Source organism: Pholcus phalangioides, unplaced genomic scaffold, assembly GCF_987345545.1.
Source record: "Pholcus phalangioides strain wild (caught in Gottingen) unplaced genomic scaffold, Ppha-v1.0 ptg000172l_1, whole genome shotgun sequence".
Lineage (NCBI taxonomy): Eukaryota > Metazoa > Arthropoda > Arachnida > Araneae > Pholcidae > Pholcus > Pholcus phalangioides.
This window is the reverse complement of record NW_028301637.1, coordinates 8,165,895-8,179,163: the sequence shown is the minus strand read 5'-3', so window position 1 is coordinate 8,179,163 and position 13,269 is coordinate 8,165,895. Positions and strand designations below refer to the sequence as shown.

General features: G+C 36.5%; 1 protein-coding gene across 6 annotated transcripts in view; it reads left to right on the top strand.

Moving 5' to 3' along the window:
• The window catches only part of LOC149063669 (small G protein signaling modulator 3 homolog), a 77,854-nt gene that overhangs the window by 35,239 nt on the left and 29,346 nt on the right, over window positions 1-13,269 (top strand). For 5 of the 6 annotated variants that reach the window (XM_089255811.1, XM_089255809.1, XM_089255812.1 and 2 more), the window contains 2 exons: window positions 9,465-9,620; window positions 11,338-11,442. In XM_089255811.1, the coding sequence (XP_089111937.1) occupies window positions 9,465-9,620; window positions 11,338-11,442 (261 nt within the window). The remainder of the gene's footprint in view (window positions 1-9,464; window positions 9,621-11,337; window positions 11,443-13,269) is intronic. The other variant, XM_089255814.1, reaches the window with a different exon arrangement.

The window sequence follows — 13,269 nt, the reverse complement described above, 5'->3', positions numbered from 1 at the left end:
GAAAAAAGTAATAGTGTTCTAAAAATAGTCCATGCCATGTGTCCCCTGTGCAAATCAATTGAATGATGTCATCAATTTCTTCATGTGCTGAACGACAACTGTACTCTGATTGGTCCGAAGACAAATCCATTCTCTATTATAAATAGTCCGGCACAAGCTACATCGATGCATTCGTTCATCCAGCTTTAGTTTGTGGGCAGCTTTGGGTGTAGAGTAGAAAAGCTCTTCACCATAACATGCTAACATCATGTGATGTGTTGCAGTCCACTTACAATGTTTGATTAATATTTTCAAGTGAAGTGCATCATACTACTTCGGCTGGCCCGTTATTAGTAATCACAATTTCTCTCGTTAAATTCATCAATGATTTCGTGAAGTTCTATTTGTGATAAAATGGGATGACTTGAGTATTGCACGTGTCTGCTTGTCAATGAATCTGTCTCCCATGGTTCTCTTGGAACTATTTACGAATAGTGATGTAATAATCATCGTCATAATTTGATGAGATCATCGAGATAATCCACTGTGCTTTCGTCTACTGACATTCTGATGTTATTGTCGGCTGTGCACTCAACGGCTGATCTTTTGACTGTGATCATGAACTCTTGCCAATCGATGTAGATTGCTTCCGGGATCTTCATCTGACCCTGCAGAGAAATCGTGGCTATTTCTGCAGTTAAGAGGAATGTCATCGACGTAAACTGTTGAGATTGTTTCTTTGTTAAATGTCGAGATAATGGCTAAATTCATTTAATGATAATGTGGAATTAATAAGAAACTGATGTAATTTAATCGTATAAATTATGTGTAAATAAATAACTTAATCAAATTTGCCAATGTTTTTCTTGAATTTACCTGAAGACTTGTGTAATTTATATATGAATTTAGGGAAGTAGCTGATGATTACGTTATACCCTCAAGCAGATTTTTTATCTGAGAGAAAGGAAAAAGTCACATGGGACAAGATCAGGGGAATAAAGTGGTTGTGAAAGTATAGGAATGTGGTGTTTTTTGACAAGTAAAAATCTGACACAAGGAGGAATTTGCGAGTCCCTAAGCATCTGCATGATTTGGTTAGACGCAAGCGACCAGATCTTTGGAAGACTAAGTCATGGGTGCTCCATCACACCAATGCACTGGCCCAAGGGTACCTCCTGGTGTCAGATTATCTCTGTGAAAACATCATATTCTGATACTTCCATAACCCACTTGTTCCCCTGATGTTGCCTTGTGTGGTTTTTCCTCGGAAAAGAATTTGCTGAAGGTGCAAAGATTCTCGTGTTCCGAAGAATTGCAGGGAGCAGTGACTACTACTACTCAACTGTACATGCACCGTGTACACATTCCTCTACAGAATTTCTAACAAGCTGGTACATGCCGGAATGTGTGTGTGCGTGTTGTGAACCTAAGGTGAAGTTTGTTTCTATGAAATGCTTGTTATGTGTATTGCTGCTATCTGCCATCAATCTGTCAAACTATGAGTGAAGTTGAGGAAGGCACTGGAGGATGCGACAAAAAGGAATTGCATTTACATCTTTCTATGAACATTGGCATAAATGCATAATTTGATCAGGTAATTATTTCAAAGGAAATACCAAATAAACGGGTTCTATCTGTATTCATTCTTCTGTACTAAAATAAGTCTCGGAACTTTTTGACTGTAGTAGCACGTATGGATGTGCTGTAGTTTCATGAGTTTGAAACTTGCTCATTATGTGTCAGAATATTTCTTGATTATTTGAAAAACAGACATGTACTAAAAACTGCTACTGAATTACACATGCACCTTGTAAACATTCTTTCTGGTAATTTTCAACGAAATGATGCATGTGGGACAGTGTTTTGCTTATGTAATCTGTCTAGCCTTAATGTATCTATTATGTCAGAGCATGTGTGCTTATGATGATGTGGGTTTCGTGAGTTGAGATGTGCTGCCATCTGTCTTCCACACACTGGAAGGTGCACCAGAGATTTCACTATATGACATGTTCACGAAATAGCTCCCAGTTGGTTTGGGTTTTTATAAATTTTTTTTCTTCTGTCTAATAAGACAAAAGTATTTGTAGCCAAATTAAAGAAAAGGTCTGAAACAGTATAGAGGGGCCATTCAAGTATTACATAAGCAAATTTTTAGCCATTTCTGACACATGCCCCTGCCCCTTTGTCAGCAATCTTAACGCATATTGGTGGGATCATTGCCGTACACGGGGGCATAGGGTGGCTCATGCCCCCCCCCCTCCGACGATCAAAACTTTATTTTTTTTTAATGCAAAAAATATATAGTTTTTAAATTTGAAATTTCAGAAAAAAATACATTTATATGTTATTATAATCAATTTCTGTTAATTTCAATGTTATTTGAAGGCTATGAACTCAAAATTTATCTTTAATAAATTCATTGCGACGGATACACCCTCTAAGCCATATAATGATAAATCGCATAAAGGACCTTAGCCCGCGGACCAAATATGGCGCTGGGGGTGATCTGATGCGAACTGCCCTCCTCAAACCTAATTTTGTAAAATGAACTAATCTGCACATTTTTACAGATAGCTTAAGTGTTCTGAAATTGTACCACGCGACACTTAAGCGATCAGTGTAACATTTAGAGTTCCCTTGAGTGACACGTGACATATTTTTAGAGCACTTAAGTGGCCCCCAGTGTGGTTCTACACCACTGAAGTTACCCGCAGCACATTCTCAAATTATTTAAGTGATCCACGGCATATAATTACGGATCACTTAAGTGATGCATGGCAGTTCCAGAGCACTTAAGCAGCCCGTACACATTTCCAGAGCACTTGGATCCCCGAAACATTTAGAGATTACTAAAGTGGCTCTGTAGGGCACTTATCAATGGAGGGGGGGGGGGAATGTTACTTCAAGTGACCACAAACTATCGAAAGGTTTTTCCTCGTTTTTGGCGTACCGAGTAAGATGCCATTAAAAATATTTCATATAGGGTGGTTGATGACGTAAGCATTATTCAAACCCCCCTTGTCATCAAAAGTCAGCAAATTGGAACCCCCCCCCCCCCCCCATCGATCATGATGTAATACTTGAAAGGCCCCATAATACTTCATTCATCAACAATAAAATCTATTATCCTATTTTTGTATAGATTTTTCTATTCACATCTACATGCCATTTATAAATCTGAAAAAAAAACCCCTTTTTACTGATTGATTTTTTAAATACAATTCACGCCAATTAAAAACTGTTTTTGAGGAGTTGAAGAGCAATTCTCCCAGGTTGAGTAACATTCGGAAATAATGAGATGTTTCTTGGTCGGAAAAATTTGACACTGTTTTGTAAATGACGTAATCATCAGCAAAGGGTCTGATACGGGAGTTTATGAAGTCGGGTAGATCATTTATATGAATTAGAAATAATAATGGCAAGAGGACTGAACCCTGGGGTGTGCCAGACTTGACATGAAGGAATGGAGAGTTCTGGCCCTTGAATGAGACAAACTGGCTGCAGTTAATGAGGAAGGCCTCCACCCATTTAAGCAGTTGAACATTTAGACCAAGGTGTTTTAGTAGCAGTTTATTATGGAGCACCCTGTCAAATGCTTTAGATAATTCTAGAAAAATGATATCTGTTTGTAGGTTTTTGTCAATGGTGTCTGTTAAGTCATGTGAAAAGTGTTAACTGGGTAGATACAGATAACGATGATCTGAATCCATGTTGGTTAGGGAAGAAAGAGTTAATCATGTCTAGGTGGATACAGATTTCCTTGGCAATTATGTGTTCAAAGAGCTTGCAGCAAGAGGATTGCAATTGGTCTAAAATTAAGAGTATGGGACAGTGAACCTGTTTTATGAACGGGAATTATCTTATTAATTTCCCAATCAGAGGCTAATTTAGATGTGTTTAGTGAGACATTGAAAATAATGAAATGGTTAGAAATTTCATCTGTGCGAAATTTGAGGATATGATTTGGGATCCCATTGGAGCTAGTAGAGTGGGGTTTTAGTTTTTTTTAGAATATTCAGGAGACCAGCTTTAGAAAAAGAGATGGGATTGGAGTTGTGAAGTGAATCAGAAAAGAAGTATTGTGTGGGGGAGAGTGGGATTGAAGGAGAAAACAGAAGAGAAGGCACGATTAAATTAGGAGGCAATATCAAGGGGAGAAGTTAGGTCTGAGTTTTGAGTGAGGAGGTGCCGGTGTTTGGGGAAACAGGATAATGTCATTAATGCTGGGATCCCAAATGTATTTGATGATGTTGACAAGGGCAAAGTTGTGAAAGAGTTTAACTTTAAATCCGGAGTCGCAACATTTTTGGAAGGCCCTCCAAATTTGCCCACGTAGGTGAATAGTCCTCAGAGATTGAAATACTACTGTTTTTTTTAATTTAAATGCATTTTTAAGAATTTCAGTTTTAGTTTTGAGTTTATTAAATTTAATTATTGAAAGTCTGGGACCCCGGGGATTCTTTTAGAGTCAATTCTATGACAATGGTCGATATTGGAGGCGGAAATTTCAAGTTACAGAAGATTGGAACAGCATTTAATTATATTTTAGACTGAAGAGTCGAGGTAGATTCGATGTCCGAGGCCTCCTCCGGGAGGCCACAAAAAGTTAGGTTTGACTGACGAGAGCGGTCCTCTATGTCGATAACTTTGGAGGTGAGCGAAGTTCAGAGAGGTCGGAGACTTGGTGTTGGAGATCCTCAATAGGCAGAAATTCATCTACTGCACTTAGTCGCTGGGATAATCCATTGAGTTGAATACTGATAGAATCTTGCTTTTGGGATAGGAGCATGAGATGGTTTAGTATGGCAAGTCGCTTATCCTGGATATTGTGAAGCATAGAGGAATCGGAGGGAGAAGGGTTGTCTGGTTCTTTGGAAGAATTGGAAAGAGAACTAGATCTCTTGCTTTTGAATTTGGAAAACTTGGGGAGAATGGGTGACCCTAGGACTAGTGTTAGACTCAATATCACTGGAAAGCAAAAGCAGTGGAAACAGGTGGGGAAGGGTGGATGAAAAAACTGCTTATCAAGAGGAACAACCCTAAACAAAAAATGGCTAAGGTGGGGCAAGACATTAATAAACATGTGATAGGTAGAGGAACTATGGGAGGAACATAAAATATAATATATGAAATAATCAAATAAAGGATGCGAGATTGATGTGGGAGAAATAAACTTAAGAAACTTATAAAGAAAAACAATTAAAATACGGAATGTAACATATATGAAAATGGGACTAGCCTGTAGAAATAATAAGATGGGTTTTAGCATCATGCGAACAGAGAATACGTCCATCTTGCATCCTGAGATACACTGAAGAAAGTCAGTTATATAGAAGCCGAGAAACGCCCCATGTTTTTGAGAGTACAAGTTCCAGGTGGCAGCAGCAGGTGGTATGGAGAGTCCACTTTGAGTGTGGGGAGGCACACCAACCTGTGAACTAGAACTAAGTATATGGCTTGCATCGGGAAGAGGGAGAAAGAAAACCAGCAGTAGATAATCCGGCAGTATTTTTTCCGATACAGGAACAGTAGAGAAAATGCGAGGAGTCATAATCGTGTAACATAAAAAAGATCTGTAGGAATAGTAAGGGGTTTTAGCACCATGTGAACAGAGTACATTGATCTCAAATCTATTTTAGCAAAAATAAGGTCGTCAAACTTTTTATGAATGTAACTGTGTATCTGAAAAAGTTCACAAGTACAGTGACCATACATCCTGTCTGGTTGAATTGGATGTATGGTAAACAGGTATTGCTAAAATGAGACGCCTTGTTTTCTTTCCCATATAATTGGTTGCAAAATGTTTCAATCTAGCTCTATTATTTTTTTTATTCTACTTTAAAACGGGACTGCTTTTTTTAAAAAACTAAAATTCTGAATTTGTTATTCAGCCATTAAATTAGAACGGTTTAATGTATATCACAAATTACGATTTTTTTTTTAATATACACAGTACGTTTCATAGATCCCTTGAGAAAGTCTCTGAAAAAAAGAAATTTTAATCTGGTCAACTGAAAGAAACTGGTCAAGAACTGAAGGAAGGAGTTTTTTCGTCATACATTTACCTTTACTATATGTACATACAACATTTCGTACATAAATATTTGTCAACAAGGGGGGGGGGGAAAAGAACACTTTCTAGCCTCCTACATAGTCTTGCAGCCTGATAACAATAATTTACAGGGATAAAATTGAGTTTGGTTAAACCTTAGCTTCAGACTACGTAAAAACTTTTGATGAAAAAAAAATACAAATACAAATACAACGCCACAACAGGCAAATTGCCCAACGAGGTGGCTGAACATCATGGATCCCCGAGCCCCTACCTACTACTGCTATACCACACATGCACCCCCCCCCCCCGGAACCCCCCAACGAATCGGTACATGCGGGAATGTGCGTGTACGTGTAGTGCAACCTGACGTAAAGTTTGTTTCTGTGTAATGCTTGTTATGTGTAGTGCTGTCATCTGCCCCCAGTTTTACAAACTATGAGTGAAGTGTTATGGTTGAATGATTTACCGTTGTAGGACTGTTGCTCTCTGTGGCGAGACTTTTTAACGGGGAGATCGGCTCGCATTTGCGCCTTGAAGTTGGGAACCACAGAAAACCAACTTCAGCCGACCACCACTGTGGGGTTCGAACCCGGATCCTCGCATCACGAGTCCGGCAATGGACTAATGGCTAACATTATCAAAAGGCCCAATAACAAAAAATGAATGTTTTTCCATGTTATGATATTAGTCCATTCTGTTTCCCGCAAGGCTGTCCCAGCATGATACAACATGGTGCCAGTAAACAACAACTTCGGAAATAACAATTTGTTAGAAAGTGATAACAATAACTAAATGATAGCCCATGATTCTAATAAGTGGTGTGGACTATTTTTGTTTTCTATCCCGACTTCTCAGAAAAAAATGGGCATAGCCTATAAGAAAAAGTGTATGAACAGTTGAACTCCAGGCTACAACGAGCTCCAATTCAACAAATTCTTTGATTTAACCATTTCATTTTCTAATCTTCGACAAAAATGAAAGTCAAACCCCTATTTAATGAATAAAATTTCTCAATAAAATGATTTTTTTTTTCAAACTACCCTCAATTTTTTCTTTCTTATAACCCAAAAACCACAAAGAATCAAAGATTTGACTTTCCGGGATTAGACTTTCAGCTGTTGTTTAGAGACAACCCAAAAATTAGGAGTAGGAATCTGTTCTTTTTAAGTGAAGGGGTTGATAAAGCCATTATGAGCAGGCATGGGAAGGTTTCAGTTGCCAATTGGTGTACACCAGAGGTCTTCAACATTTTTTCTAATCACCACTACCCATCCTTTACCCATCACCAAAAGAAGAGCACTGTTACGACAAGTGTGAAATACAAAGTCATGGAAGCAGGATGATTTCAATCTTTGAGTGCAATTTGCATTGGATTGGATTTTGATTTTATTAGCGCAAGAGCCAAGTAGTTCAAACTGTGCCAAATGCAGTTTGTACAAGGTATCTAATTGAAATGTTGATTAAGTGCTTGTGAGCACCGATTTGTAAACGAGCATCGAGCACCCTAGGTGTTTCAGGAAGCACCATGGTGCTCACAAGCAATGGGTTGAAGATGCCTGGTGTACACCAATATCATAAAGCAGCATGCTGTCCACATGTTTAAATTCCAGTAAAGAAGTTACTTCAAGTTTCTCTGCTCTGTCTTGACAAGTAAAGAATTGTGGTTCATGTGAAGAGAAAGCATTTTTTGAAAAAGTAAAAAAATGGCTATTTTGACAGAATTCTATAAAAATGTTGGATGTACCAAACAACCTTCTGACAAGAAATTTTTCATGCATCCTAGTTTTATTCTTAAGGTTATTTTTTTTTTTCAATTTTTGTAACGGTAACCCCAAATTAAGTAGCTTTTAAAATTTTCTGTTCAAAGTGTGTTTATGCTTCTGATCAATTTGACTCAGATTTGGTAATTTCTTCGATTCAGCATATAAAATTGTTGGTTTCTTCCAATTCATCAAATTGGGGGTTTAACTGTTATTCTACACTAAGGTGGGTTTTTTGGATAATCCGCCAATTATGTTTTATTTATTTATTTACAATAACCCCAGAAGATATGAAATGCTCTTACACTGGAAAGTAATAATAATATAAAATAATAATGAATAAATAATGAAAATAATTAGAAATATTAGAAGGGAAAACGCTTCGCATACAGAGCCATGTCCAAATTGTCAATAGCGGAAGCAAATCTTGTGTAGGGGAGACAAGTTCTGATGGCAGTTCCATATTCTTGCCATACAGCATCTGTATCAGTGGGAAAAGCAATCTCTTCTGGCTGTTGGTATTCTTATCTGGAAGCAATGCCTCTGTAGGACAACTTGTCTATCTATGATCTCAAAGAAAGGTTCTCCCGATGGTAGATAAACAATTTAGTAGACTAGTTTGTAGCACACCTTCAGATCTGCAGCCAGTCTATGTCATTCCAGTGAGTGTAAACCCAGAAATTGAAGCCTCTAGTAATATCAACCGCTCATGCTAGCTAATCGTTTGGTAAAGTGGTAAAGAACCTCTGTGGCTCTTTAAGAAGCGGTATGTCCTTAATTTTGCAAGGGCTTCATACTTGCTGTGAACAGAACTCCAGAGTTAGGCAAACGTGTACACAAAAAGCATATGACTACGTATGTGCATCACACTTATGGTATGCCATACATACATAACATGTATGAAATTCTGTTAGCTTTGCAGACTATGCCATGATAATGACTTATCAAATCCAGGATGCGACTCATTACCATACCTAAATCCATGCATGTATCTAATTGCTGTAACGTTTCATTACCTAGTTGATAATATTCAGGATCGGTGTGTCTGCATAAATGCATTGATCTGCTTTTTGATGTTGACACGGGACTCCACTGAAAAATTTGTTGGCATGCAATTCTTAGACCTCTAGTGTTTTCTGCTGGAGAGAATAACTTTGTGTCATCAGCGAATTGCAATTGAGGGATTGATGAAACAGCCCAAGTGATATCGTAAGTGTACAAAGTAAATAAGATCGGACCTCACACTAACCCCTGGATGACTCTGCTTGACATCTGGCATTCTCTGGACATGACGCTGGCTACCTGATGAACCTGATAAACCCTATCTGATAGCAGTACTTGAATTATCCTCACAATTTCATCAGGAACACCCATGCCAGCTAGCTTCCTCAGTAGTAGCAATCTGTCTACTTTATCAAATGCTTTTTGGCAGTCAATGTAATTTACATAAATTTCTTCTGAATCTATAGCACTCGCCCATATATCATGTCAAATCAACTGCTGCGCTGATAAGGAGCAGCCAGGAATGGAGCCAAACTGAACTGTTTTCATTTGTTTCTCATCATTTCATTTGTTTTTTTCATTCACAATTTGTATTTTTACATTTTGATTTTCGATAATTGCTTTTTTATTTTAATTCATTTGTGTTTTTTCCATTCATAATTCTTTAGAATCTTGTAGCTGATTACTCTATGGAAGGTCATACAAGGGATCATGAAGTTTTTGCTAATGTATCCAGGACTCGAAGGAGACGAGCAAAAGCATGCCTTGATTTTGAGAGGCATGACGATGATGAGCTTGGTTTTCGTAAGAATGATATAATCACTGTGAGTAAATATTTATTGCCTTCTTCTCCATATCCCCTATATACATATTTCTTTATATTGATGGTACAATTAATATACCTCACTAAACATTCAACTTCAACTTTCATTAAAACTTTATTATATTTGGGTAAAGGTGAGATGAATACGAGAATTCCTTATAAATAAATGCAGGGTCAATTTATAACATCTTACAGAAACATTTCCTCTATTTAGAATTTGTGAAAACTTGCATAATAGTACTTGATGATTTACACATTCCTATACAGGGAAGTAAAGTTTGTATCAAATATCAGCCCATTTCTTGTCACAATTTGGCATGCTGTTATAGTGGTGCCTCACAATTAGACACTAATTTACCATCAAATCAATTTCAAATATTTTCCATTCAAGTCCCTGGAATATAAATTAATTCATAAATTCATATTCGCAATCAATTCATATTCATCAATGGTATTTTGAAGTTTCTGGAGAGCAATAATGTGACCAAAAAGACTTGAAACACCTGCCAGACAAAACCATATTGCATCAATTTGATGGAATCATTTTTGTTTGGTTCAGACAGCAACGTGCTCAAAAAGTTCTTTTTTCACATCTGTGGTGCCAGTTTCCAAAGCAAGCGATGCTCTTTATTAGAAATTGTGTGGCAACAAATTATTCATGTCAAACTAAAGTTGACTAAAAATTTAAAATGCAGTAGTATGAGATTAGAAAGCTGGATATGCGCAGAAAAGAGCTGTCATGAGACAAAATGAATCTACCTACTGTTGGCAGGCTATCATTTTTACATTTTCTAGGATCGTCTCTATCAACATAGTTTCTCAATATCTAAGGTGTCTGGTACCAACTTGTTTCCAGGTTGCTCAAGTTTTCAATATAGTTGTGTTTTTTCAGATGCAGTCCAGATACACACAAGTGGTATGCTTTATAATTAAAGAGGTTCTCAACATTTGATTTTGCTTCTCGTGGCTCACCATTTCACATACATCAATGATTGAGTTCTTCGAGAATAATATATTCTTTTATGAAATCTTAGCATATGTATCACAAAAAATTTGAAATTTGTGGGATTTTTGTGTAAAATTATCATAATGGCACATAATATCAAAGTGTTGCTTTTCATTCCTATTTTTTACCATCTATAATCTGATTTTTTTTTATTTATTTTTATATATAATTCAGATGCATTTGGTTGTTTTTTTTCACTCAAATTATGATTTGTTTTATTTGCATGTGACATTTGGTTCGTTCAACTGTTTAGCATATGCATGTCTGTCTTATCTCACTATTGTATTGGTTAAAAAAAATCTTATGTATGAACCAAGTCAATGCTCCTTATTCTTTTATTGCCCAGAGTCCCCTCTGAACCATATTTTCTTCTTGTGCTCTTCCCCCTATTATAATGCCGCTTTTAGGGGTGTTTTTCATCATTAGTATGCGAGAGACAAACTTTATGTTTAGGTAAATTATTAGGATCAACAGAAATAATTCACAATGGCTTCACAAATGAGTATATCGCTGCAAATTAATTGAATCTCACTGATGTCTTAATTGAAAATATGGCAGAATTTCTGAATTCCGGTATAAATGAAATAAGTTCTTAGTGTCCTACCGACATGAATGAGAGAATAGGTAACTGTGGCACTTGGGATGCAGGCTAGATAGAGTAATTGGCATGTATGTGGAGGAAAAGAGTTTTAAACCTGTTTATTTCTTGCAGATAATAAGTCAGAAGGATGAGCATTGCTGGATAGGGGAGCTGAATGGATTACGAGGGTGGTTTCCGGCTAAATTCGTAGAACTCTTGGATGAAAGAAGTAAACAGGTAAAACAGAAGCATTAAATATCTGATAGAAAAATTTAAAATATTGGTTGTTGGGGGGTGTTTCTGGCATCACATTTCAATTAAAATTCATTACATGCCAAGAGGGCGTTGTTAATAACTGGCCGTGCAGGAAATACAGGAGAACACAAAGTTCGGTCAGGGCTTGGATATCTAAGCGTTTTTGTGTTGGTTCGCATTTTAATTTAGCACTGGATCAGAACCGTGAGTGATTACCACACTCAAATGGACATAGCTACTCAGAAGAATAAGGGACTGGGCTTGCTAAAGCTGCTAACCTGACAGACAAAACTTGAGTTCTAATCATCGAAAAGCATCCCAAGATTTTAGGGGGTTAATGGCAACAAGTAATGCCTGAAATTATAAATAACTTCTGTACTTCTCTATTTGTAGCGATGCATGTGCAATGTGAATTTTTTTTTAATTTGAGATTTTCTCCTATTTGCTCACATTCATGCTTGTTTATTTCTGTCCTTCACACAAAGCATGTTCTGTTCCTCCTCCTTTCATGTTGTTTGGGGTATGAGAGACTTGTTTTATGAATTGTTCATTTTTTCATCATGTTTCAATGACTTGAGCTTTGAAAACGCATGCATGAATACTAGTTGTTGATAGACTATGATAGATTTATGCTGGTTATCTGTTGACTAATGACAACCAGAAGTTATATCTAGAGTGATTCTGAACAGTTAATTGGTTGGGTATTTATGCGGGTCTTTACAAATTTCATGTGCCAGGCCACTAAAGTAACTGAAATATTGAAATAAACTCTCAAAATTATGTGTTATTGCTAAATTAGAGTCAGGGTGAGACAAAATTTTCTAAATTTTTGTCTGCATGTTTACTAAGGCAGGTTAAAGGGGTTCTCAAGTCTCAGAAAATGGGAGAAATTAATAAATACAGTCAACGCTCAATTTTATGAACCTCCAATCTACGAACTGTTCGTTTTTATGAAGTTATCTTATGGTTCCAAACTATGTATGTGCTAGTAATAGCTAGTATATGCTATTACTTTAAAGAATAAAAATGGATTACCTTTTGGGTTTGATAATACGATTAAATACTCGACGTTTTGGTTTACCCAAAATTCAAAGCGAACACGGCTATACACGTTTTTTAGGAGTCAAACATTTTTTTTTTGTCAGATAAAAAAGGGCCTAAAACAATTTTCCTTCAACAGTTGACACTTGTTTTTATGAGCCCATACGTACGTGAAAAATAGTTTATAAATGGAAAAGTGTTTTAAAGTAATAATACGATTAAATACTCGACGTTTGGGTTTACCCAAAATTCAAAACAAACACAGCTATACGGCAAACGTCGAGTATTTAATCGTATTATTACTTTAAAACCCTTTTCCATTTAGAAACTATTTTTCACATACGTATGGGCTCATAAAAACAAGTGTCGACTGTTGAAGGAAAATTGTTTTAGGCCCTTTTTTATCTGACAAAAAAATATGTTTGACTCCTAAAAAATTCTGGCTCTGATACATAAATTTTCTTTGTTTTGTTATTTATCAATCCTTGTACTAATGTATCACATTGTATTGCCATTTTTGCCTTTAAAGACATGATTTTTTATGAAATCCAGTAATCCCTTAGTGTTTATCTTTTCCTATATGCTCAGAATGAATTAAGATTCTTATTTCACAATAAGAGATAATTTATGAATTTTCACTAGACTACCTATGAATTAATGTAACCACACTAGTCAATATGAGCAAAAATATTGATTTTAACAATTTGTTTGAAGGAAAAAGTCGATTTTCCTTCTTAATTTAAAACTGTAGATCTAATTTTATTTAAG